Below are 27,222 nucleotides of genomic sequence, written 5' to 3'. Positions count from 1 at the left end.
AGCTCAGCCCTTGTTATGGACGGAGCCGCCTCACGGGAAAGAGGAGCCAGCTGGGTGGTTCTGTGAAGGCGAGGAGCAAAGGAGCAAAATACTAGTTGCCAAGGAGCCACTTTCAAGCAAGCTCCCTCATATTTTAGCTCAGCGCTCTGGCTGAAAGGAGCATCACTTGTTTTTCCTTTCCAGGAGACACAGCAAAAATGAGCCTAGGCTCCTTGTTCCAGCATATCTTCCTGACGGAGCAAAAAGTAGAGGGGATGCGACGTCTCATGCACCAAGGTTGGTGGCCACACCATCCGTGTGGAATTTGAAGCAAGCGCTTGCCATCTGGCCACACGTTGAATGAACCAAATTAATGCCCTCGACCCACCTAATGTGCTTGTTTTTTGTTTTTGTTTTTAAATGCCTACCTCAGTACTGGGTTGCGCTGCGTAATAAGTGTTCACAGCACCAGAAAACGAGAATAGCGCCTGGATATTTTGTCTCACAGCTCTAGTTCTATGAATCCTAGACTTGCGCTTTTTAAATGAAAACCGAGAACAAGGGAATTGTGGGGTTTTTTGGGGGGGGGGCTGTCCTCTCACCCCACCCTGGAGCCATAGCTGTCAAGTTTTCAATTTTCTCGCGAGGAAGCCTATTCAGCATAAGGGAATTTCCCTTAAAAAAGGGAGAAGTTGACAGCTATGCCTGGGGCATTCATGAGTTACAGTAAAAATGCAAAATAGGCAATTTAAACGGTATGCAAAACACTATGGGGCTCACTTCTGAGTACTTAAAAACAACTTTGGATTGTGTCTCCTTCTCTGATTATCTTCTGTTTATTTAGAGAAGTTGTGTGAGACTCTTACTGAGTGAAGTTGAGTAAAGCAAAACTCTGGGAAATGAGCTTTTTTATGGTTGGCCACAAATAAATTCTAACTAGAACAGCTTACAGAGTTCAGATGAGGCTGTGTGATTCTTCTTGGAATTGACTCCAGACTTATTTCATTCCACTTTTACTTTGTATACCACCTTTCTGTATATGCACAAGGCAATTAAAAGCTGAAGAAACAACAAAACATACAGCAAACATCACTCACCTTATAACAGTCCGATCCCATACAAATAAGTCATAATAAAAATATGACTTTAAAATAAACAACTTGAATCAAATAATCAAATATTTAGTAATCAATTAGAATATACAATAGTACACAATAAAATTAACTCTCAGGCCGTGTACATAATACATAAAAGAAACATGCAACCTTCAACCTCTCAGTGAATTTCCCACTGTAAGATGCCCCTCGCTGATTACTTTTGCAGCCCTATTTTTTTACTTTTGCAGCAAATTTTATGAAACTGCTTGCACAAATACCTTCTTTGTGTCTAAAAGTTCATTTTGTGTTGCAGTTAAACAGGAAATAACCCTGGCTCATGAAAGAGCTAAACAACTAACAGAACAACTGGATGGAGAAAAAAGAAAGTTGGAATCTGAGGTACATAGAATAGCAATTAGAATGATAGAATAAAGGAAATTGGCCATCTATGGGTGTTTTTTTAAAAAAACTTTGGGTGGGTATTGTTTTTGTTTGTTTGTTTGTTTGTTTTGTTTATATTGTAAACAGCCCTGTGATCCCCAGATGAAAGGTGGTGTTGAAATTTATTTATTTAAGAATACTATTACATTTCAGTGAAGAACATTTTGGGGACAATTCCAACCAAAATCTAGCAGCCGCCTGGTTTCTAGGACTGTCAGGAGTTCCCACTTGAAAAAAGCCCACAATGCTTCTACCCTGTTCAGTAGGCCTTTTTTGCAGAACACCACATATCTGTAGGAAAAGCTAAATAGATATAATATGGAAATACAGAATTTACAGAGCTGTGCAGAAGTATGTATTATGTTGACTTCACATAGAGTATTTTACATGACCTCTGCCTTAGCTGTAAACCCAGGTCACAGAACAGGAGCCCCATTGTCCTTTCTGCCAGATTACACAATGACAGTCATTGTGTTGCTGCTTGTAAAACTAATTTATGACAATCATAATTCTATTTTCATGTCACTAATTTGCTATTGACTCATTCTAATTTACAGTTATGGTTTCCATGGTAGATACAGAGGGTTGTGAAAGTGAGGGAACAATTACTGTGAATTACTAATGAGGAAAACTGGAAAAGCGTTCCTAAAGCAATTATAGCTTTAAACCCATGGAATTAATTACATGAAGGTCAATGCCTATTAACTTGCATGTTTAGTTAGTATCAGGTTTTTTTTAAAAAAGACTGTACCTTACAAGTGTAGGAAAAGCCAATATGCATTGTCTTCACTGGTTGAAATAAATACTGAACGCTATTAAAATTGGCATGACTGATCTCCCCCCCTCCCGAGTACAGAAACATAACCTTATGCCAGTCTCTCTGAAGATCTCTAGTGTAATATATATTAAGCACTGAGCAATGCTATTCACATAAGTTCCTTTTCCAAATTCCTATAAGTTTTACTCCACATTTTTATATGTCTAGGAATTTGCACAGTCTCATATCTGTAAATATAGGGGCATAGCAAAACAAAAACAAAAACTAAAAAACTCGTGTAGCTGAACCTCAGAGTTCAAAGATGTTTTGACATCTATTTCACAGAGACTGCTTGTGGTCAAGGAAATGCTCCCAGGAAATATAAATTTTTGGTGTGTTCTGAAAAACTAGGTAGCATGTAATTAGAACTTGAATTATAGCATTTTGCCTTTCAAGGTTCAATGCTTCCTTTGCAAAAATGCTGTTCTAAAGACTATATTGAATAGGTAGTCTAGGGAGCAGTCCCATACTGAAGATCCACAGAATGGTCTGGCTGGCCAGCCAGAAAACCCCTTTCTCAGCAGCCAGTATTGCAGTGGGGTGTGATCGTTGAGGGAGAGATCACTATCTCTTCTCTACCAGTTTACTCTTTTATTTCAAATTGAAGGCACAGATTGTTGTGTAGATATGTGCCTTCATTGACTCTTCTTGGGTGCAGAGGGTCTCCTGTGTTGTTTTAGGAGAGCTCACTTCTGCTGCTCAGCAGAGAGTGGAGGGTGCCCATGCAAAGCAGCAAAAGAGCAGCTACGTTATCCAGGGTATTACTAGCATTCTCCCCAGGCAGTGCCATTAATTTTATCTTTTGCACAATATGAAGGAGTGACATACTCCATTCTGTGCTTAGTAGAAGAAGAGAGAGGTGCAGCAAGTAAGGACAAACCTATTCAAGGCTCATGTGTGCATGCCTGCATTGGTTGTACTTGCAACTATAAGATGCAAACAAGAGTGTTTGCCTAGTCATACTCAAGACATCGCTGATCTGGGTTACCCTCCTGAGGACTCAGATATTGGGCATAACTAAGGTGCCCAACCCCCAAATCCTTCAGTGGCCCGAGGAAGTAAATTCTCAGTTACCAAGGTAAATAAGCAGACTCTTTGTAAGAATGGAGGGGTTGGTGGGAAGGGGAGGGGGAATGTCAAATGCAGGAAAGAGGAGAGCTTGCCATTAACTTGTGAACTTTTCATTTGTTAATTTGTAGTTATATAAACATGTACTCAGTAAACTTTAATCCTTTTTAAAAGACCCAGCTTGTGCGGTTTCATTGGGGTTTTTGTAAAAATGCTATTTGAACATGCCTAATTACTATGCTGCTGTAAAGAATAAATGAAGGAAAGGGAGAAGAAAACTCTCCTGTGTTGCAATTCTTTTATGATGGAGGTGCTTCTGAGAGTTTAGTCCTTGGTTCTAGTCACATGAGGAGGATATCCTAAGGGACGTTTGGGGGTACTGTATTCTTCTAGAGGTTAAAATGTTGGAAACTTTTAATTTAGATTCCCTGTTGTTCCCCATTGCTTTGGCTTCTGATGGCGGCAGCAATAATGCCAAGTTTGTATCAGTAGTGAGGGAACCCTTTGGTCAGGTAAAACTGAGCACCCACAACCAGATTTAAAAACAAATTCTAAATTTAGAAACAATTTTAGAAACAAAACCTATGTAGTGGTCAGGTCATAGCTGACCCAGACAGAACCTGGTGGGCCTACAAGTGTGTCTGCACAACCCTAACCTCTTTGCCACCCTGCCCTATCCCAATGCTGTCTGGGGTGAGAGTGACTGTCTGGTGCTGCTCCTTGAAACCAGCCACTACTGCTTATGTATGGTTAATTAAATCACAGAACAGTATAAACAATACAGTTTCTGAAGACCTCACATTGCTAGAGTTCTGATGCAAAGGGCCTGCATATGTAAAATAACTTTGTATAACTACAACTGCACTCAGGGTTTTTTTTAACGACACTCTTTAAAATTTGGGGTTTTTTTTACAGGCTTTATTGCTATCTGGAAAGCTTTTAGACTTGGAGCTTTTGAAGAAAAGAGAAGAGGGCTTAGAAAGCCAGAAAGCTGAACTTCTTAATCAGAAGAGTATTCTGCTAGAAACCTTTGTATGTTCCCAGTGAGACTGTTCTAGACCAGAAATCTTCAACCTTTTGACACCCAGCATTAGCTAAATTGTACATGAGCTGATATTTGAACACACAAAAGGCCCAGGATCTTTGTCCCCAGTCTAGCTCAGGGTTTTTTTTTTTGTGGGGGGGGGGAATATGTCCTGTTGAAAGCAGTGGAACAAGTTCATTGTAACAAAGTTCTCCCATAGCTTTCAGTGGGTTTTGGTGATAACTAGCTGAACAATCCAAACCTCTGTAGTGGCCCAACCATATACATTCACAGCCTCACTCCTCAGGCCCTCTGGGGCAGAAGGCAAAAATGTTCTCTGAGTTGAGCCAGCCTGAAGCTTGGCCCACATTGGTGCTGCCAAGTGACAGCACTGGTGCCGGATCAAGATCTAACAGACCCCAGGCTGGCTCAGTCCCTCCACACCTCTGGCATGGGGGCTTTCCAAAGGGCTACTGTTGGTAGGAGTCCTGCCTGACAGAATTTTCAGTGCGCAGAATGAGGCAGGGGCGTAGGAAGATAGGGGGCAGTGTGCCTGCTCTCCGCCCCCGGTGGCGGAGCATGAAGCTCCGCCCCTGGAATGAAGATATCCATGCACACAAAGTGATACTTGGAATCCAGCTGGCCCCAAAGAACTCAGCCTTTTCAATTTCTTGAGATTTGCCAAGAGTTATTAATATTTAGTAACTAAGGATTTGGTCCAAGCAGGAGTAAGCCCAGTGCAGTCCAATGAGACTTACTCAGTGAGTAGATATATATAAGTTTACACTGTTAAATTTCAAATGCGGTATCTTCTTAACATTAAGCATCTATTTCTTTTCAATCAGAAAGCACCTTGTTTTACACCTTTTTGGCCCTTCTTCATCATAAGATGCCCAAACCTCCTTTTGCAATCTGTATAATAAAGCTTCCAGCAGCTCTTTGCTCTCTGGCAACTTTCAGGTCCAGTATGGCTGTGTAAAAAAAACCCACACACACACACCCAAGCACTGCACAGAAATTGATGCACTGTCTTCATGCCATATACCATATGCATAGCTGTCAACCCCCCCCCCTTTTTGCGGAAAACTCCCTTATTCCAAGCCACAGCTGTCAACCTTCCCTTTTTTTGCTGGAAATTCCCTTATTCCAGCGCCGTTTCCTGCTGCTATCCTGGATTGTTAGACTGTCTATACCGTAGACTGTCCCCGGGACAGGTGAGGCTGCTGATCCCTTATTTTCAAATCCGAAAGTTGACAGCTATGCATATATGTTACAAAATAAATAAGAAGGGGGTCCACAAATTCATGTTTTGATTAGTCATGTGCTTCTTGCAAGAGTCTCCTAAACAGCATGTGTTATCATACATGGTATGACCACCTCATAACACCATCTGTTTGGCAGGAGCAGCTGAGATCATAACAGAATGAGCTTTTCAAACCATGTTGGTGGAGGGCAAGACAAATACAGTGGTACCTCTACTTACGAATTTAATGCATTCCGAATGCACATTCGTAAGTCAGAAAAAATTGTAAGTCGAATCCCATAGGAATGCATTGGGAGAAAAAATTCGTAAGTCGAAGCAACCCTATCTAAAAATTCGTAAGTAGAAAAAAATCCTATCTAAACCGCATCCAAGATGGCGGACAGAGCTCCGTTCCTGAGTAGAAACATTCGTAAGTAGAGTTACCTTACATTTGTTGTTGTTTAGTCGTGTCGGACTCTTTGTGACCCCATGGACCATAGCACGCCAGGCACTCCTGTCTTGCACTGCTCCCGCAGTTTGGTCAAACTCATGTTTGTAGCTTCGAGAACACTGTCCAACCATCTCATCCTCTGTCGTCCCCTTCTCCTAGTGCCCTCAATCTTTCCCAACATCAGGGTCTTTTCCAAGGATTCTTCTCTTCTCATGAGGTGGCCAAAGTATTGGAGCCTCAGCTGCACGATCTGTCCTTCCAGTGAGCACTCAGGGCTGATTTCCTTCAGAATGGATAGGTTTGATCTTCTTGCAGTCCATGGGACTCTCAAGAGTCTCCTCCAGCACCATAATTCAAAAGCATCAATTCTTCGGCGATCTTTAATACCTTACATTAAGTATGCTTAATTATAGAAAAAGTTCACAGGCAGGAACATGACACTGAAATATTCAGATAAATGCATTATTAGAGGGAGACTTCAGAGTCTTCGAGCTCAGCATAAGCAAACACGTTATAGTAGATGTTAGGAAAATGCATGTTTCATTTCCATAGCACATTCAGAGTGTGAATATTTACAATGTCTATGTTCACAAAAAAATATTTGTGAATGAAGAAGTTCCTGTATTTCCTGTAGTCAAATCAAACATCAAACGTGTCTTTAATCAAACGTACATTGGGCATTAGAATTTTTGTTGCTGTTGGTGGTTTTGTTTGTAATTGAAATCTGTGCTTTATTTTATATTGTTTTGATTTTATTTTTAATGTTGCTTTACATTTTGCATATTTGCACCCTGGTTTGATTCTAAATACTTAGAATAAATAACAGATAGTCTATTACATGTCTCTAAACATTCATATATAATTTTCATATACAGTATAATATTTCTCTCTCTCTCTCCTCTTTCTTCCTTCCTTCCTTTCTTTCTTTCTTTCTTTCTTTCTTTCTTTCTTTCTTTCTTTATTCTGTTACTTTATTTTATGTCATCATTAGATGGGTACAAAGAAAAAAATTGCCATAGAAGATGAGAGATTTTTGAAGGAAATTACAGAGTTCAACAGTGAATATGGGTTAACATCCAAAAGGGAGCTTTTAATTAAAAAAAGAGTCAAGGCTGAAATATGTGAATTAGAGGAAAAAGAAAATGTTTTGAGAAATGGTATGTCTTGAATTTAATTATTTTATCTTGGACTATCTGAGAATATAAATGACTATGTTGCAGTTCCATGACACTACAATTTCACAATTTTCTTCCAAGCTGAATAGTCCTATTAAATTGTAAGGTAATGATTTTCCTAGAGTGAAGAGCAGCATGCTATCCTGGAGCACCAAGCATGTTCCTTGTTTAAGGAACTTTAACTGCATGGTATGGTACTCTAACATATTAAAATTGCTGAACATGACAGGAGGTCAGAGATAAGACTCTTACTTGTCCTTGCCCCAGTTGCGATCCCATCCATGAGTCACTGCTAAAGATTGAAGAGAATAGTTGTATACAGTTTTCTGTTTTTCACTACTAAACACCAGACATTGCAAATATTTATTGCAAGCCAGTTTGAGCTTTAGCTAGCATGGATAACACTGAATTAAAAATGCCTTTGCATTTTTCATCCATGAACTGTAATTACATGTGTTGCTAGCAAATCAAAAGCCTCACTTCTATAGTTTTATCTTTTCTAACAAATGCACAAAATACTGTTCTTCCCTCCCCCAAAAGAAGACGTCTTCTCCTTCTACATTATAATACTCTGCCTGTCCTTACATACGAGTCCAAGGCAGTAAACAATCACAAAAATACAGTAGTAAAATCTGTCACTGTTGCTGCTTTGGGAGCTGCTGCCAACTCTATTCCTGCTACTGCAAAAGCCGCTGTTAACTGCTTAGCCCCCTGTAGCTGACCATTGCTTCCTTAAGTAATAGTATGTGACAGTATGCAGCCAGTAAGATACTAGTTTGGAAATTATATTACATGTCACATTGCTCAAGGCAATGAAATATGGAACATGCACACACTGCATTATGGCCCAACTAGATCCCTAGTCTGCAGGGGCCAGACCTTGCATCAGCCCTGCCCCCCATTTGCCCAGGGGGTCCCTGATACCTGGTTTGCACCACATCAAGGTCTAATGATGGCCAACATCTATTAGTTGCTTCACAACAGACTGATGGCAACTAGGATTCCAACAACAAAGGCTGATGGAAAAAACACCACATTCTACTGCTATGCCATCCCCACTTACTTGCTGTAAACCAAGTAAAGTTGTATTTCAGCTGACAAACACATGTTTCTCCCCTACACTAACAAGCTGCAACCTCACACATAACTGGATATAACTAGAAACACATATAAAATTAACAAAATTAACACATATAAAATTAACAAAGAGCAAAGACAAAACACTCCAGAAGTAGGGGAAACGATTTGGCAACACATTTCACAAACGTGAACAAATTTATAAGAAATGGGTTAAAAAAATATGAATTAGCATTTCCTTGTTTTTAACACCTGCAACACCTAGCAGTATATGCAGTGGGGCAGCTAATATATGTTGAAGGTGTGGAGCTTCAAACACTGTTATGCTTCATAGTTCATGCACTGAAATGTGATATTCAGGAAGACTATAATAGATGAAATTAAACTTGTAGCAGGGTGTGGTTTGATGGTAGACCCATTGGTTGTATTGTCTGGATATGTTAAGCCCATGAATTTTTCCAGTGGATACGGAATTGGTAACACATTTGTTAACAGTTGCTCATATAGATATAATGGGGGGGGGGAGGACACTTATCTCTGTGTTAGAAGACTGGCTAGTAAGAGTTTGGGAACTGACTCATCTGATAAAATTAGCTAATGTAAGAGTGATGGCAAGTGACAACTTGATAAATTATTTACTGAGAATTGGAGCAGCTTTGTTATGTATTGGTGTAACAGAACTCAAGAAAATATTCAACTATACACATTATTGGAAATAATCTACATAACAATAGCTGTTATGCTGCTGTTTTGGCACTGCTGCCAACTTTGCCTGTTTTTTAAAAAGTATTTTTAATGTAATGATTTTACAAAAAATGCAAGTAGCATTTTTGAAGAACTTTGGTTCAGCCCATTAGTGCATTGCATAGATGCTCCTAAAGAAGTACCCTTTCCCAACAGTACTAGGTACAATACAAACACTGTAATTCTCACCCATTCAGTCATAATCTTTATTTAAGATGCTTAGACACTCACAGGATCATTGTGCTATTATACAAAAAAAATATGTTTAATCACTTGCCATTGTTCTCCAACAGTAAAACATTTCCCCCCTGTTGGATTGTGCCAATGTAGAACAATATATTGCAATTTGCCAGGCTCTCATGGACAGTTTATTGGATTATGGTAACACAGTTCACCTGATGATTTTATCTTGCCTTCTTAGTACAAGGTACTCAAGAATTCAAGAAACTTTAGAAGGAAAGAATGAGAACCAGCAGTAGTTAATACAACATTGAACAGAGTTCAAACTGTGCTATTAGCTCCTGAACAAATAGAAAGCTCTTAGCTCTCCAACAAAACACATAAACTACAGTGATTGTATACTGCACAGCTGTTGCCATCATACAAATAAATTTTGTTAGCTTTGCTTGCATTTGCAGCTCTTACTTTTGACAAACAGTATGTTGAGTAATTTTGTTGTTGATAATAAATACCCTAGTGTCTAATAAACTAAAATGCATTTTAGTTTATTATTTGGTCACACTTAGGACCATATTAAATTTATACATTATATTCTGCCTTTCCACACAAATAGAGCCCAAGCCAGCTGGCAACAACAACAACAACAACAACAACAACAACAACAGAAGTCTAATGGTATCTGTCCACCACTGGAATGAACACAATTGGCAGAATGAATTCCCTTACCCCCCCCCCCCGAAGCTACCATGCCCCCACCCAGTATATTTCCAAAATCTCCAGAGAGTTAGGGGGCTCTCTGGAGAAATTTTTTGTTGTTGCTGGGCAGAGGGCTACAGTAGGGAGAAGAAGAATTCCACTTGCCTAACATTGGATGTCATCCAGAATTACCAATATTTCTGTGCAATAGTTAAAACTTACATTTGTCAGTCACTACATAAGAGGTAATTCCATATGGAATTATTAAATGCAGCATAAAAAGGTAAAGGTAAAGGTACCCCTGAGTGCTAGGTCCAGTCATGGACGACTCTGGGGTTGCAGCGCTCATCTTGCTCTATAGGCTGAGGGAGCCAGTGTTTGTTCACAGACAGCTTCTGGGTCATGTGGCCAGCATGACTAAGCCGCTTCTGGCAAACCAGAGCAGCGCACGGAAATGCCATTTACCTTCCCGCCAGAGCACAGCAGTACCTATTTATCTACCTGTACTTGGCAGGAAAGGCAGCATATATAGATATAGATAATAGATATAGATATATATGGTTATATATGTAATTATTTTTCAAAACATCAAGAGAAGAGTTGCAACAGAGTATTTTGGTTATGTGGTGAAGCTTAAATCTTTAACCTAATTTTAAAATTATCACTTTCTTAGAAATAGAGTCAATGAAACATGAAAATGTTCAGATAAAAATGTTTCAGCTGCAGAAGAATGAACTGAAGAAGGATTTGTGTACTTTTCAGAAAAAACTCAAAGGTATATTGCTCACTTGATCACCACCTGATTTGAGGTTCAGACATAGTGTGAGTACATTTGATAAATGATTCTGATCAAAAAACATTCAACGACAGATTAATGTTTATATCTATATCATGAACTTAATAGTTTTTAAGTTAATATTAATCAGGGAATTAATGAACAAATAATTTAAAGAATATGGATTTAAAACATTTTCTGCCCTTCTTTGCAGCTTTAGCAATTCAGACTGCATTGGATCCAAGGCTTTGTTTAAAAATAATACAGTCATAGAATTGTAGCATTGGAAGGACCCCCAAGGGTCATCTAGTCCAACTGCCTGCAATGCAGGAATCATTCCACATCTTATATCTTGTGGAATAGGACCTGCTACACCAAGTCCCACTAATGAAACTTTGGCTTTCATGCAGTTCCCCCATGCACCTGCATATTATTTTTTGTATTCCAGTCTTTAGTATTCACATACTTTTGATATATGATCACATAAGAATGGGAATGTCTTAAATACAGCTGATTTTTTTTATGTCATAAAACTATAATCCAAATTTTTCATCCTAATAATAGGTTCTTTTAATGTGCAGCAAAGCAACTGAGAAACATAGAAAGTTGCCTTAGACTAAGGCAGACCATTGGTCCATCTGGCTCAGTATTGACTGAGTTGACTGGCAGTTCCTCCCCAGGGTTTCGGACAGGGGTCTCTCCCATCCTTAGCTGGAGATACCAAGGACTGAAAGCAGGACCTTCAGTATGCGCTCAGCTACATACATACTACAGCCTACATACATACTACATAATACATACATACTACAGCCCTTCCTTACAGTTTCCATTGTATAATAAAGTACTGTATTATAAAATCATAATAGAAAGTTATTGTTTCTTTTTCAGATCTTGAAGAAGAAATAAGAGAAGCTAAAAACACCACAAAGTGTTTAGAAACAGAAAAAAATAAAATTTCTGAAAAACCGCAGACCGATCCAGAATGTGCAAGGTAAAGGTATCCTGCTAAAATGCATAGAACTGAGATGAATTTTGTTTTAGCTAACATGCATTCATAATGAAGCAAAATAACGACATGAATCTGGTTGATATGCCATGTTTGTTTATGCAAGTGACCCCTATGGGAGGAAGCATCATAGAGAGCAAAAGGAGGCTCAGCCATTCCCTAAACCTGGCACCTTTTCCATAGGGAATGAAGAATTTTAAAGGGGTAAAGCAAAGGAGATCTGCCAAGCCCCTTTCCTTCTCTTCAAGTGGAGTTGAAGCATGACCAAAATCTTCTAAATGAAATGTTTTGCTTCAGAATTTGTGTGTAGGAGCAAAACCGTATGTATGAAACATACATCAAAAGGGGAGTTTAAATGATAATGCTAGTTGCAGATCCATAAGCTGATGTGGTACAGCACACTACAGCTTGCTTTTGCATTATTTATTCTATTATGGTACATTAGCTTTTCTGATGTATGAGGTTGTCATCTTCCTTCTGAATAATACACTTCTCCTGGAGTATCTTGCTATTGCAGTGTCATTTAACATTCAATACAGCATGATTAGGAAAGTGGTGTTTACTATGAATATAAACGTGCTGAAGATCAAGGTTAGTTAGTGTCCATGGGCTTCCAAATGACTTATAGCACAGTCCTTTGCATGTCTACTCAAAGTAAGCTCCCTTTAGGGAAGGGCAGTAGCTCAATGGTAGAGCATGAGCCTTGCATGCAAGAGATCCCATGTTCAGTTCCAGCATATCCAGGTAAAGCTGGGGGAAACTCTTGACTGAAACCCTGGAGAGCCTCAGCCAATCAGCTAGATGAACCAATGGTCTGACTCAGCTTAAGGAACCTTCCTGTATTCTTAAGGTAAGTGGGTGCAGAATTATAACCTTATTTGAATCAGTAAGATATTTAAACAGTGCAAGGTATGTTTGTTTTTAAAATGAAAAAAGTGTTGATGTTAATATGAAAAGTAATGTAATACGGTTCTGCAATTTGCTGAATATGATGCAAAATAATTATAAAGAATTGTCAAGATTTATTGATAAATATAGTTATTTATTTTGCAAATCATATGATGAACACCAGAAGGCAAAGTGGTACTACCATGTCAAAGATTGCACTTTTGAGAAATCTGCCATTTTACACCTTGGGCTTACTTCAGAGGCACAACTGGATGAGTGCACCATTATTCAAGATTTTACACATGTATGTTGTATTTTCTTAATCTAAGACTGAAGCATCAGTATGCACCTCCTTACCCAAGCCCTTCAAAGGTCTGTGAAGGTGTTTAATTTAAGCCCTATTGATTTCAATTAAAATGCTCCTGCCCTGCTACTGAATAGCATAAAGGCAAGTAGGCAATGATTGTCCAACTCAACAAAATTCAGTTAGACTATGACTGCTCACATTTTATTTTGTACGGATTGAATAAAGGAACAGCATTAATAATTGTAGATAACATATCACAACAAAGATAAACACCATACCAGTTTATTATTTCTGGGTTCCCCATATTCATCATCTCCATGGTCATCTATGGCAGTATTGCCCAAATCTTGATACCTCTTCAGCAAAGGCCTCTTCCTGTATTCAAACAGGAAGTACCCTTAACTTGAAAAGGTAGATGCTTAGTCAACAGTTCATAGAGCTGTGGGAAGATATTCATGTAACTGGGATAGCCTGTTACTAATAGGAATGTTTTGACATTTGCTTTTCACCGCCATTGAGGGCTGAGGGATTAAACCTTATTTTCTGGGCAATGGTGATGTTCCTGAGCTGCATGCAAGAGCTGTATACAGGAGTGAACTGTGCTTCTTCCTGACTTTTCAAACTGCACATACAGACTAGAAATCAAATAATGATTACCTCTTCCTCTTTGCACCTTCCCCTGAGCTTCCGGAAATCTGTCCACTTTGGGTCTTTTACAAAGCCCCTTACATACTTACCTGGATTTAAAGTGAATTGTTAAGCGTTTTATTTACTTATTTAAAACCCAGGCATTTTTTGGCACTTGAAAAACTGCTTAGAGAAGGAGGTGTGTGTGACTGCATGATTGACATAAGGGTCAGCCAATCAGTGTTGTGTCCTGCTTTGCTCCTTTGGCTGCTGTTTCTTGTAAACTCAGTTTGAGAAAGAAGAGCATTCAAGTGGCTCCAAGGGGCATAGAATAGTGCAGGGGTAGGGAACCTCCATCCCACATGCCAGTGTTGGCCCACCAGAGGTTCCAATGTGGTTCACAACCACACCCACTTGTCAAATCAGCTGACATCAGTTGATGATGTCCATTAATGGACAGGAGGTAGGGTTCATTTGTGCACAGGCTGCACTGGCCCATAGAGCAGGATTTAATCCCCAATTGCCAACTGAAACAGAAAAAAACCCATTGTTTTAGCCACAGTTTAATGCAGGACCCCTTCCTGAATTAGGAAGGGGTTTGCATTGAAACCCCTGCTAAAAGAAACAGTCCAGGAAGGCCTTCTGTCCTGTACACTGCATGCCTAGGGTAGTGGTAGTGGAGGAGAAACCTTTCTTTTTCTGGTAGCTGTGGGACTGGGGTGCTACTCTTTCTTCTTCTTCTTCTTCTTCTTCTTCTTCTTCTTCTTCTTCTTCTTCTTCGATCACTCGTAGCCGAGTAATATTGTCTTCCATAAACACGGTTTTAACAATGGGTCCGTAAGTGACTGTGGAGGCCAATTCTGGATCCACACGTCCTTCCAGTGACCTGGCTGGGTAAACTGAGGTTAAAAGAAAAGTAGAATGAAGTTAGGGTGAATGTTGGCTTGCTGGCACTTGTGGAGTGGGCTATGCTGGTAATTCTTCTGTGGATTGAATTTTAATTCAGGAGGCAAGTATAGCAACTAGTCAAAGAACTGAACGTGGTGTGTTTCATGCAGCATCACTAGATTAAAAAGTAATCTTGCAGATAATACCTCCCAACATGCACCAAGAGTTGCTAATACTTAAGTTATTTTTGATTACTTTTTGAAGCGTAGAGGTACTTTCCAGAAGGAAAAGGATTTCGGCTGCTCTTTCAAAATGATAAGCTGTTTTGCATTATGTATCTCTTAACACTGAATGAAAGAGGCATAACATCAATAGGCCTGACAAGAAGACAATTCAGCAGGAAAATAACACACTTCCATAGGAGTTGGTTGACTGATTAAATTGTTCGATTTTTTTTTAATTATTTCTTTTTTGAGGACAATACACACTTTAGAATCTTGTTGGAGACAGAACTAATTAAATATAGAACAGCTTAGTTTAGTTTCAAAGTGTGGCTAATGAAACTGGCTCACTAACATGACTGCTGTGCAGACAAGACCAGATTATTATTATTATTATTATTATTATTATTATTATTATTTAGTAATTTCACAGGATTGTACAGTCTTTGAGGGTGGACAAATACCACACCTTTCAGGTGGGAGTACTTCCAATTTGATGTAGTTTATTCCTTTTTTTAACTATAGAAATTCCTCTGGGAATTATGTTATTATTTTGTGTTGTTCCATTGGGCAGTCTGCTAAGCCATTGGAAAATGAGGGCCAGCCAGGCTGCTGAACACAGCCAAGCCACTGTTTAGAGCAGCGCCCACAACTTGGCTTTGTCTGAAGAAGGGCTGTGGAACTTGATCTGGCCAGTGGGCCAGATTCAAAAGTCCTCCACCTCTCAGAGGTTTCTTGGACATCATATCACAGTCTCATGTGAATCACCTTTAAAGAAAGAATTGGGAGCACAGTCTTAAGATTCTCCGTCTGCAGGTGTGGCTCGAATTCAGGCTGTAGCTGCAACAAAAAAATTGGGATAGCTATCTTATCAAGCACGCTCTTGATTCTTTTCATCTATAATTCACCCCTTTTTTCAATTAGGCAGTTTTTTCTGTTGCCTCAAGACCAGTGATGTTTGTCATCAGTAGAGATATTTTAGCCTTCTCCATCCTGGGAGAAGGCAACAGAAAAAGGCGCCCCTTTCAAAAAGCACCAAATTCTACCAGCAGCTGGAAAGGACTTAAGATTGTACTCCCAGTTGTTCTTTTTCAGTTTAACTTGTGGGTTTACCTGTCTCATGCATGGCATGGCATCATATGATGTTAGGTGATGGGGAAAAAACCTTGCTGCAGCTGTTCCGGTAGGAGAAAGCTGTGACACCTCTACTGACAAACCTCTCTGGCGCATCAAAGCCAGTGCTCACCAGCATAGATAGTCTGTAGGTGGTAGCTGTAACAAAGATAAGAAACAAGCAGGTCAGGTACCATGCTTATTCCTAGCCGTCTAGTCTGCAAAGCATTCAATAAAAGGTTGTCAAGTGAGATCAGAGTGGTCTAGGACAAAGATAATAACAGGACTTGAACATACGCACTACATGTGATCTACATCTGAACGTCTTCGTTTACTAATTTTGTAACTAAATAAAGAAAGTAAAAATGTTGCATCATCTTGAAGAGAGAGAATGATGAAGACCTGGCAGCTTGAAGAGCCTTTGAATTAACAGTGACTCAGCCATCTTTGCTGTCATCTTCAGGAGTCTTTCCAGGATCTAACTGTGCAGACTGAAGTCTTTGCACTCCAGCTACTTTTCCTGTATTATAGAACTAAGATACAAGCGAGACCTTGAGACAGGTCATTAGAAACAGAATGACTGCCTGAAAAATGCTGGCCATTTTTCATGGGGACTGTTAAGCTGTGCCACAGTTCCATTAAAATCATTGTTACCGGGGTATAACCAGAAGCAAGATCACACCAACTTGAATTTTCTCCTCACAAATTTTCTGAAGCAAAACCTGCATTTTGTTTCCCCCTTTCCTCATTTATATTAATGACGGGCATCTTTTTTTAAAATTAATGATGAAAGAAGAATTGGTCCTTTAAAAAAGGCCTTGTTGAGAAAAGCACCTACAGTAGTAAAAGAGTTTCAATATTAGCCGACATTTTCACAAAGATGCTTTCATTTTCACACCAGTTGTGGCAGGTTAGGTGTCACAGCAGAGGATTCATATGCTTTGAAGTGTCCTGCTAGTTTGAAAGAAATATTGCAGTAAAAAAATGCACTCCACTGACAGCAAAGATCCACCAAGCCATCAAACTAGAATGTAGCATGCTTTGAAGAAGGCCCATTATCCTACTGGATTATATGTTCATGTGTCAGGACAAAATACTGCCATTTCCTTCCATGAAAATCAATTGCAGAATCTCACTGTATTCTCAGCATGCTAGTCACCAACTTCAAAACAGCTTTAACAACATACAGAGCTTTAAGATGTTAAGTCTAAAAGCCAAATGAAAAAGTGTCATAAAGCAGTGCATTCTTTAGAAGAAAGCTTATTTGTGGGACTGTTAAAAGGTTTAGCATAAAGATGATTATTTTGATCATCAGTTTGAGTTACCTACTGCCTAAAGCTTTTAGTACTATTGTGATACATTTATTTTCTGGGGCAAAATTAGTATTTCAGAATGCACCACTCAGGTCTAGCTCTCCATCCATATGGCGTATGGTGTCAATTTGAGACACCTATAATATGATCTGATTTGCTTTGTCCTACAGTGGGCATATGATTTGTGAAGACAACACCACAATATGTTTAAAACTATCCCATGCAAAGCCATATGGGCCAGGCATCCACACTGACATCCAAACCTCAGACAGTTTCCCTCCTTGGAAAAAGAATGGAGAGAATTCTGATTGTATTTGTGGGACCTCCTTGCTGAGTGTAGGCATGGACTGTCTGGTTCATAAATTATTTCCTCCACATGGCCCTGGTACTGGAGATCCTTCACATGCATGAACCTATACTGTATGTCCATTGCAGGGTTTGTTTACTTGACAAATCTCATAGAACTAGGATTACTTCTTACATACTGGAATCAGGGCCAATTTAGACACCCTGCAGGAAACCTTCAACTCACATTGATGCTAACTGCATGTGGGGAGAGTTAATGCTTAACATAGTGTTGGGGAATTGTGATCCTCCAGATGTTGCTTCACTACAGCTGCCCTGCATCATCCCTAATCATGGCTACAGTTGATGGGATTTGGGGTTCAGCAACACCTGGAGCTTCCCATTCCTTAAAAGCTTACTGTGTAGTAGAGCATACTGTGTGCAACATCTGTATATCAGTGTTGCAGCTACCTACTAACATATATTCCTTAAAAGCATTTGAGTATATTGCCTAGAAGAGGAAATGTCTTTTCTCAGTATATACCACCTATTTCAGGTGAACCAAAATGTAATTATTATTATTATTAACTGTAAGTCACAAAAAACAGTGAAAAGAGGACAGCATCAAAATATGCCAAATTAATTTATTGTAGATTAGTGGGAAAGCACAAATACTAAAAAGGCAGAACTTCGGTTTATATTTGCCTTTCATGCCCCCCCCCCAATAGGAACAGGTTAAAGCCATATTTTCATTCATAGATAAAATGAGGTGAGTGGATTCATTTACAGTTAGAAGTTTGAATGGCATTCTGCTTTCCCCCATTCTTCTCCTGTTAGTCCATTTCAAAGGGAAATTTTAGAGAAGGGTTTTCGCTTTTTAGTGTGTGAACTTCTGCACTCTTTTCAGAAGCCTGGAAATATTGAAATAGTTTGAAGTTGCTTTGTGTTATTTAATAGTTAAGGCGTTTGTTTACTCGACTAATCTGAAAGAACTAGGATTGCTTCTTACATTTCTTATTATAGCCTAAGAAAGCTCATTATTGAAACCATGAAAGAACAAATGACACTGCATTCACATAAATCATCCAGGAAATATGTCCACTAGAGCTGAACAAATCCTTCATATTAACAGTGCATTGCCGAGGGCCATGATTCTGTTGGTTTTGAACAAATATGTTCAATTTAATTTTATGTTAAATTTTATAAGCAAGAAATACCCATCTCTGGAGTAATCTCTGGGGTGCAGAATGAGTTTCTGTAATGATAATGTGCTAACTGATTTCTTAAAACTTTTTATACCAATGCCCAGTGGGGCTATTATAGTTAGAATTGTGTCAGGGTTTCTATTATGAACCCCAATTTCAAGGTTTATAATCCAACAATAAAAACGTGCTCTAGGGTAAAGTCTGTCATTGAAAATTTGCTCGGGAGTAATTTCCCTTACAGAAATGCATATACAGGAAATGTAGTTTGGGAGAGGGTTTGTCTGTCAATTTACATAAGTTTTAGTAGGTATGAACACAAGTGATATTAGTCTCCAGCTTTGAAGTTTGATGCTTGCATCTTTAGTCACTTGGTTAATGTTTTTGCCCTCACAAAAATTTTATTAGAAAGAATTCTGTCTACGAGTGATATCAGGCTTGTTAGGTAGAGTACTACTTACTTACAAAAAAGTGTACTTCTGACAAGAGGCTGAACCAACAGGGTTCGGGTACCCAAACTTCTGACTTCATGATAATGCCCTTGTATTGCCAGTTTGGTAATGTTATCTATAAACATTACTCTAGTTTATATGTCTCACAAATAGAATATTTTGGACATTCTTCTTGCTGCCTATATGCTAGATTAAGGAATATTAATATATAGTGGGTTGTGATGATATTTATGTATTAGTGCATAATTCCCTCATACTACTGGATAAGCAGTTTTTGGGGGGTGATGAAGGTGCCTGGAAGAGCACTTCCAATTCGTGAGCTTTGTTACAACTACCAGAATGTGAATAGTCACTTCATTAGCTTTGGAGATAGAGGACCAGAATGTGAATAGTCACTTCATTAGCTTTGGAGATAGAGGACCAATTGCTCATGAGTTCTCCCCTGCAGCCCTTCAAGCCCTTTGATCAGCAGGCACAAGCTTCAGGTCTTTTAAAAAGGCAAATGGTTTCTGAGGATTAGTTTGTAACCCTCTTTTAAATGTGTTAGGCCAGAACAGTCCTCCTCTGGACTTCCACACCTGCTGTGGAGACTTTTCAGAAAAGTGATGGTTCTGCTGGTTGAGATGCATATAGTATGGGAAATAATCTTTTGTTGGACCAACTCATTTCAAGCTTCCAAAATCTCACAGTAATTATTGAAGCATAGATTTTCAGAGCAAAAATAAAACCAGTCTTACTGAATGGTTAGGCTGATTGCTGGGACTAACAGGCCGAGAGAAAAGCAAGGTGGGAAAAAGGCAGTTAAAATATAACTATACCCTTTAAGAATCTAAAACGAATATCCTTAGTTTCAAGTCTAGCTATTTCATGCTTATTTTATTTATTTATTTATTTATTCTATTTAGAAATAATTATAAACCACTTAGTCAAAGAACTCTCTAAGTTGTGTACTTAATAAAAAAAATTGGTAAGACAGACCTAAAAACCACGGAACTATTAACAAATATACATAATATAATGTTGCTAATTGACCAAACTGTTGAAACACAGTATGCACATGTTAGCTCAGTAAGGTCTTTGGCATTTATTAATTTTGCTCAGAGATGCATTTTGTCCTGTTCAGACAAGTGGCTAAATATTCATAGTATGTTTTCATCCTATTTAAAGTTTGTATTTAAAGTGCATTAAATAGTGAACCTTATATATAGTTAGTATTCTTTTTATTACTTCAGTGTTACACTTTCACAAATTTCTGGTTAAGTATAACTTTAAATATTTTCATTCACTCCAGACTTAAGTAATGAATAAATAATGGAAATGTATCATTAAGTGTCTCCACAACATTGATTGTGCAGCCTGTAACTTCAGATACATTCCCTGTTTCTTGAAGGGATAGGTCTGGGATATATTGAAATTACCCAGCTTTTTATTTAAAACAAAACAAAACAAAGAATTAAACATATAAATCAAGCGGCCAAATAGGAGCATGAAGCAACAAGAATGTCTTTTACTGCCTTTTGCAAAACTCAGCGAGAAAAGCAAATGTTTCTACCAAATGCATAATTGTTTATCTAGTGCCTTACAGCTTCAGAGCACTTTGCAAGTAGCAATTAGAAATTTCTCTTAACAGCTCAAGCAAAAGCAACATACATACATACATACATATTTTTATTTGTTTGCCGCCTTTCCTCTGTTCAAACCATGCTCAAGGTAGCTTATAACATTAAAAAATACTACAACATAACAAAAGTAGTCCTAACAATCAGTAAAACATTAAAAAATACACAACCAAATAGAACAATTTCCACATAAATCACAAGATCTAAAACAAAGATACAAAAAAACCACAGCAAAACTCCGCAGCAGCAGCAGCAGCAGCAGCAGCAGCAATAACAACACCGAAGAGTCTGTTCAGCAGCCTCAGCTTTTGTAGTCATGGCCAGTCAGGACTCCACTTGGGTGGAAAAAGGCCTGCAAGGCAGGGAACAGGGTGTTCCAGGATTCACAGCCAAGGTGGTTCCTGGCCTCTTCAACATCAATCATGTTCCTGCATGTGCGTCTGAACTACACTACAGCTGGAACAGACTCTGCAAATTTGTGGCATTCCTGGACTGAGCACCAGACGCAAGGGACAGACAAGAGGGAATGGCTGTTAGAAAACAGGTTCTGATCCAGGATGGGTCCTGTGTTCTTAATAAGGATGTGTGTGGCCCCTTGGGACTGGCCATAGCAAAGAACCAGTCCTACACAGCTGTTTTACTGTCTTATGCTATACTGCTGTGTGCTATCTGACTCAATAGATCAGGTGCAAAAGTACAGCAAATCATAGACGTGTATGATACGCCAGCTCCCTCGGTCAGTAAAGCGAGATGAGCACCACAACCCCAGAGTTGCCTGCGACTGGACCTAATGGTCAGGGGTCCCTTTACCTTTATGATACATTAATTGTATTGTGGCCATCTCAAATACTTAAGCTAAATCAGGACACAAAAGCAGTATTGCCATCCTTGAAACTATCTTTCTGAAAGGTAAATGAACTGGTTAACAGATCTTATTGTTTGCAGTGCATAGCAGAAACAACAACAAAAAACAACCACATGATCAGGTTCAGGGGCTTTGTGCCTGTGCCTTTTTTAAAAAGCAAAAATGTATGACGTGATGGAAGATCAATGGTATTGTACATGCTCATTTTAGGACTTTTTTCTTCTTTAAATTGGCACATATGTAACAACACTGCAGCTGTACTTAGGAAAATACACCTGTTCCTGGTTAACAAAGAAATGTAATAGGAAGGAAGGAAGGAAGGAAGGAAGGAAGGAAGGAAGGAAGGAAGGAAGGAAGGAAGGAAGGAAGACAGTTTTGCAAGTGATAGGGACCACCATATACAAATAAAAGCAGACAAAAAGTGGGACTTTGGAGCTGGGTTTTGGGTTAGTACAGTCATACCTTGGGATGCAAAAGTGATCTGTGCAGGAGGCAGGTTCTCAACCTGCAGCGTTCGCAGCCTGCAGCACCGCGTATGCACATGTGTGTGATGCGATTCGGCGTTTCTGCACATGCATGTGATGTCATTTTGTGCTTTTGCACATGCACATGCGCCGAAACCCGGAACTAACCCGTTCTGGTACTTCTGGGTTTGGCGTGGTCCGCAACCCGAAAACACACAACCCACAGCGTTCGTAACCCGAGGTATGACTGTATTCTTTTTATTCCTTTTAATTCAAGGTTACATGTTGCCATTATGTTCAGCCTAACCCTTTTATGTGGAAGAGATATTACCAAGTAATATTTAAGCAATGAAATGTTGTTTATATACAAGGTAAGCTTCTGAATCTTCTTAACATTCAATATATATAAAATCTCAGTCGAGGTCTCACACTGTGATATATTTACTACCACTAGAATATAATCCTTTCCCTATATGGGCTCACTTAGCAGTCCCAAAATAACTACGGTGACCCCAGAAATTGCTCCTCTATTATCATGAATGGGTTTAACACAACTTTATACTTATCTTCCATTTTACTATCTTCTGGCAGGTATGACAAGGACTGCAGTATAACTTTATTGCTGCATATACTGTGGACCATTAAAAGATCTGAAATAGCTTTTTCTTGGTCCAGCAAGTATCCACTTAAGCAAATATAATGGGTAGTACTCAGTATATGGACTCCTTGGTTTCAAAGCTTTTCCATTCCCAAGTAGAAGACATCCCATATAAAGAAGCTTTTATTCCCATATTAGTCACCATTTCTGCTCTGCTTTTGTTATTGCTGCTGGCACTCAATGAGCTGCCTGCCTGTTCTTCAATCCAGAGGCTGCATTGAACAAACCAGAATAAAAAGACCATAATCCCCAAACATCAGTAGATTTCTTTAGTCTTCTGCCACCAAAATATAGCCTATTTATTGGAAGTTTCTGTATTAAATTCTTTCTTTGCCATTGATGAAATGTTATGCAGGTGTTAAAGTAGGAACGTGTTTCTGTGCTAGTAGAACACTTCATATACTTCATACCATGCTCACAACATTCCCCATGTGGCACTTACTGTCAAAGTCAAACATATTTCCATTTTAAAGAAGGCTCAGTCTAAAACTGACTAGCATGTAGTATTGATTATTGTTCTGTAAAACGTTTTTGGTGTCCAACAGGAAAGTGAATCTTTTGCTGCTCTCTGTAACTATAATTCCTCTCTTCAAGGAAAGCTCTTACTAATGTTTCTGTAAGAATTCAATGTAGTCTCAAAGGGCACAATTTCCTACATTACACTAGATGTCTTTTCCCCTTTTTAGCAGTTGAGAACCTCAAATGTATGTTGTAGATTTCATCAAAGTGAATTGGAGGAGAGGTGCACCACCAGAAATCCATTATTTAACACATGGTGGCCAACATGATGGTGATCAGATGTTTTGGACTACAGCTTCCATCATTCCTGGCAATTGGCCATGCTGGCTGAGGCTGATGGGACTTGTAACACAACAGTGTCTGGAGGGAACCATATTGGCTACTCCTGACTTAAAATATGCCCCATGAAATGTTAAAGAATGACCTGATCTATTGGCAGTGGGAAAGAGATTATTGAAACCCTTGGAGAAGGTAAGCAATAGGCAGAGAACATCACCAACTCTGGGAACAAGATTTATAAGAACTTATAAAAGGCAAGGATCAAAGATTCAAATCATGAAGTTTTTGAATGAATAGGATATACAGTAATTTCATCATAGGTTATAATATGCACACAACCCACAGAGGAAAAAATACAGTCTTTTAACTTAAGCTTGTCTTACAGCACTTATTCTGGAGATATATATTCTTCCTGGAGATTGTCTAATTTCTTCACATCACTAAACAATTGCCAGTACTGTGCAGTGATTTATACAGTCTTGGATAATGCAGTTTAAATCACATCAAGCAATCTAGCAAACTTTGGTCTCTCTGATTTATAACTGGATAGTGACATGTGATCCACACATTGTTGGGGAGCTTATAGGACTTTTATTGGGAGACAGCTAGGATGATGAAGGTTGAATTAAGAACTGGGACTGCTGTGAAGAAGAGAAAGATTCAGCTGACAGCCTCACCATATCAGGTGTTTTGTTTTTAAATGTTGGCACAGGCTTAAAAAGAAATTGGAGAGTTACAGAGAAGATGAAATGGAAAATGCCTGTGAGGCTCTTCAAACGGAAATTGAATTTCTGCAGATGGTATGCCCTTTAAACTTAACATTTATCATGTTTGATCATTTTAGTTGGGGAGATTCTATTTTTCTGCACATACAACACTTCCGAATAAACAATATACTAGCAGACAGGTGGAAGTTATTTGCCTTTCAGATACTGATTTACGGTACTAGTAAGAAGAAATTTAGTTCCCATTATAACCATGCCACTCCCTTTATTTCCCATGACTTCCATGACTTTATTTGTTTCAAGAGAGGCACTGCTTGGGAGAACTGGTAGATAATGATGATTCCTTACCTTAGCGGAAAGTATTAGGGATTTGAGATAAAATGCTGCCTCCTGCGCAAAACAGCTCCAACCATTGCTGTCCACATGCATATTTCCCTTCTTTGCTGATAGCTGCTTCTGGGTGAGTCACGACTTCTCATCAATGGTGATCTGTGGAATAGAAACAGAGAAAGAACTGAACTTGCCTTCTTGTGCTATTGCTGAACCTAAACCTAACAGCTGCTGTTGGGACACTAGGAGGCCGTAGTTATATAAAATGGGAGGGATCTGTGTCTTGCAGTATTGAGATAGACGAAAAAGTCACAATCCAGCCTGTGCATCTGAATAGTCCACTTGTCTGAAGTCCATGCACGTTTTTGGGGAAAACCCTGTTAAATAAACCCATGATTTCAACTGATGGAAATTGTTTTGTAAGTACAGTACGTATGAAGTAGGGCAAGGGTTCCCCTGGTTATTTCTTTTAAACTGTTTGTAGCTGCGTGCAAATTCTGCTTCATGGGTAATTGTATGGAGGAAAAGATGGCTGACCCCATGTAGAATGTCCCTATAAGTGCCTCGGGTTAGTGATCTTTTTCTCCATACAATTACCAAGGAACAGTTGGAACATCATAATGCACTGCTGCTTCCAGGGGCTTTTAACTTAAAACATTTTCAACAAGTGCAGCAATCCTTGTGCTTTCTAGCAGCTGCAAGCAGCTGCAAGCCGTTTAAAAGAACGAATGAACCAGGAAGCCCCTCAGATCACCTCATACAAAGAAATATGTTGAATCAAACCGTGCTGTTCAAAAGGTTTGTAGATGTGTGATCTAAGCCACATGTCTATGTTCTGATCCGAGCCTGATCGTCAGATGCAGACTAGGGAGAAGCTTTCCAAATTGTAGAGTGAACCTAATCCTTCCCCAATTCTAGAAACAGAGAACCAAAACTTAATCTTTTGTTCTCTCCTTCATCCCAAAATAATCACTCTGTAGTTGCATAGTGGGGGCCTTCCTCTGTCTCACAATTAGCTGTGCTTCTCCACAGATTTTGCATGGATATAGACTTGTGTGAGCAAATACCAAAGAATGTTTTAAAAATCTTTAGTTATTTTACCTTTTACAGTAAAGAACAGATAATGCTCGGAACAATTAGCTATTTACCACTGTCTCTTTTTTATTGTTGCAGAAACTGTTATACAAAAAAAACAAACCTCCAGTCAAATAAATAACATATGGTGGATTGATTCAAATGTCAGAGAAACAAGTCTTTGTAGCATTTGAGTAAATGCTGCTTTTGTAAGCCTTTGTTGTTAAATTTATCATCCTCTACATTTCCTGCTAGCAAAACATGGAACCTGTTTTTCGCAACACATATTGTATATTTTCTTTCGTCTGTTCATTAGCAAGGGTGTCTAGCAACTGTAAACAAATCATTTTCTTTTTGCTGAGAGATTTTTTTTGGCAGTCTTCCCATTCCCATATTCAACATTAAAAGCCTGCCTGCATTCTATCTTCACCAGCTCTGGCAGAAGCACACAATTCAACATAACATGGATCTTGTCACTATTATCTCAATTCTGTGCTTGTCTGTGCAATTTCTCAGTGCTGTTAGGTTCCTGGTGTGCTTCCCCGACCCCTTTTAATACCAGGAGAAGGAAACAATGCGGCTCCCTCTGAGTCAGTGCTACCAGAAGGAGATTTTCAATGAATATTTAGCCACATTCTCTTTTAGTGCTTAATGTAGATTTATTTCAGCCTATTATCCCTTTTTAATAAATTCCAGCAGAAGTTTGGATGTTTGTTTATTTTTTATTGTCTTGCTTAGGTAGAACTTCGTCTAACTTTCGCTTAAGGTCATTTTAGATCTAACATGTCATATATGAATATTGTCTATTAATCTTACTTAACAATCATTATTTTTAAACTGATTGCTTCACTTAAGTGCCTACTATTCTGTGATATAAAAATATTTCACACAGGTTCTTCACCTGTGCATGTGATTGGTACCTCAGTTTTTCTCACCAGTTTAGATTTTCATGCTCTAGACATATTTTCATGAGTTAACATATGATTATGGTTTTTAAAATGTGGGGAGGGAGGCATTCGCCCTGGTAATTGTGGGCTACGTAATGGAGTGCTCAGGTCACAATGGGAAGTCTGGCATCAAACAGTTTAGGTTTCAGTTTAGTTTTCATTGTACTATATTCTACCCTCTCTGCCTTCTTCACCAGCCACAAATTACACTGGGAATAGAAGAGACAACTAAGGAACATTATTTCATTTTTCTACAACGTAAAGAGGCACTAGTGTGATGTGTTTGAAGGAGCATGAGGAAATATACAACAGTAGCATACAGATAGGACTGCCAGATGCAGACTTGGCCTGGGGCTGAATTTGGGTGGGAAGAGCAAGTTGTATATAAAAACATACCAGTGATCCAACTCTGGTATCAACATGGGTTTTGGTTTTTTTACTGCAAAATGTTGAGAGGAGCCAAAAAGGTCAATATGGGATGTTATGCCAAACACATTTTCCTTTGTAGCTGCACGTCTGAATCTTCTTTGGCAGAGCACCTCATTATAGGAAGAATACAAGTACAACTCTTGATTTTAGAGTAAGCTTTGTATTCCAGATATATATTACAATATATGGAATAATGAGCCTGTGGACATTCATTTATAAACAGATTACAGATAGTGGGATACCA

General features: G+C 38.9%; 1 protein-coding gene across 2 annotated transcripts; it reads left to right on the top strand.

Annotated features, from left to right (window-relative positions):
* Positions 1-26,306, top strand: CCDC172 (coiled-coil domain containing 172). 2 transcript variants are annotated; one of them, XM_060274199.2, is made up of 8 exons: positions 1-276; positions 1,390-1,475; positions 4,318-4,434; positions 7,112-7,277; positions 10,666-10,767; positions 11,656-11,758; positions 24,186-24,273; positions 25,702-26,306. In XM_060274199.2, exons 1-8 carry the CDS (start codon positions 198-200, stop codon positions 25,738-25,740), a joined length of 780 nt encoding a protein of 259 aa, XP_060130182.2. In that variant the 5' UTR covers positions 1-197; the 3' UTR covers positions 25,741-26,306. The 2 variants fall into 2 exon arrangements, with proteins under 2 accessions (XP_060130182.2, XP_088526659.1); XM_088670533.1 differs by lacking the exon at positions 4,318-4,434 and having other exon boundaries at positions 43-276; positions 25,702-25,882.
* Positions 26,307-27,222: the final 916 nt, after the last annotated feature.

This window comes from Zootoca vivipara, chromosome 5 (genome assembly GCF_965207765.1).
Source record: "Zootoca vivipara chromosome 5, rZooViv2.hap1.1, whole genome shotgun sequence".
In the NCBI taxonomy this organism is placed as follows: domain Eukaryota; kingdom Metazoa; phylum Chordata; class Lepidosauria; order Squamata; family Lacertidae; genus Zootoca; species Zootoca vivipara.
The sequence above is the reverse complement of the archived record's forward strand: the minus strand, read 5'-3'. Positions and strand labels throughout refer to the sequence as shown.

Excerpts from the sequence above, each read along its gene's own strand:
- CCDC172 (XM_060274199.2), top strand. The coding sequence starts at position 198 with ATGAGCCTAGGCTCCTTGTTCCAGCATATCTTCCTGACGGAGCAAAAA. Across the intron at positions 7,278-10,665 it reads AGAAAATGTTTTGAGAAATG|AAATAGAGTCAATGAAACAT; the intron begins GTATGTCTTGAA and ends TCACTTTCTTAG. Across the intron at positions 10,768-11,655 it reads TTTTCAGAAAAAACTCAAAG|ATCTTGAAGAAGAAATAAGA; the intron begins GTATATTGCTCA and ends TTTCTTTTTCAG.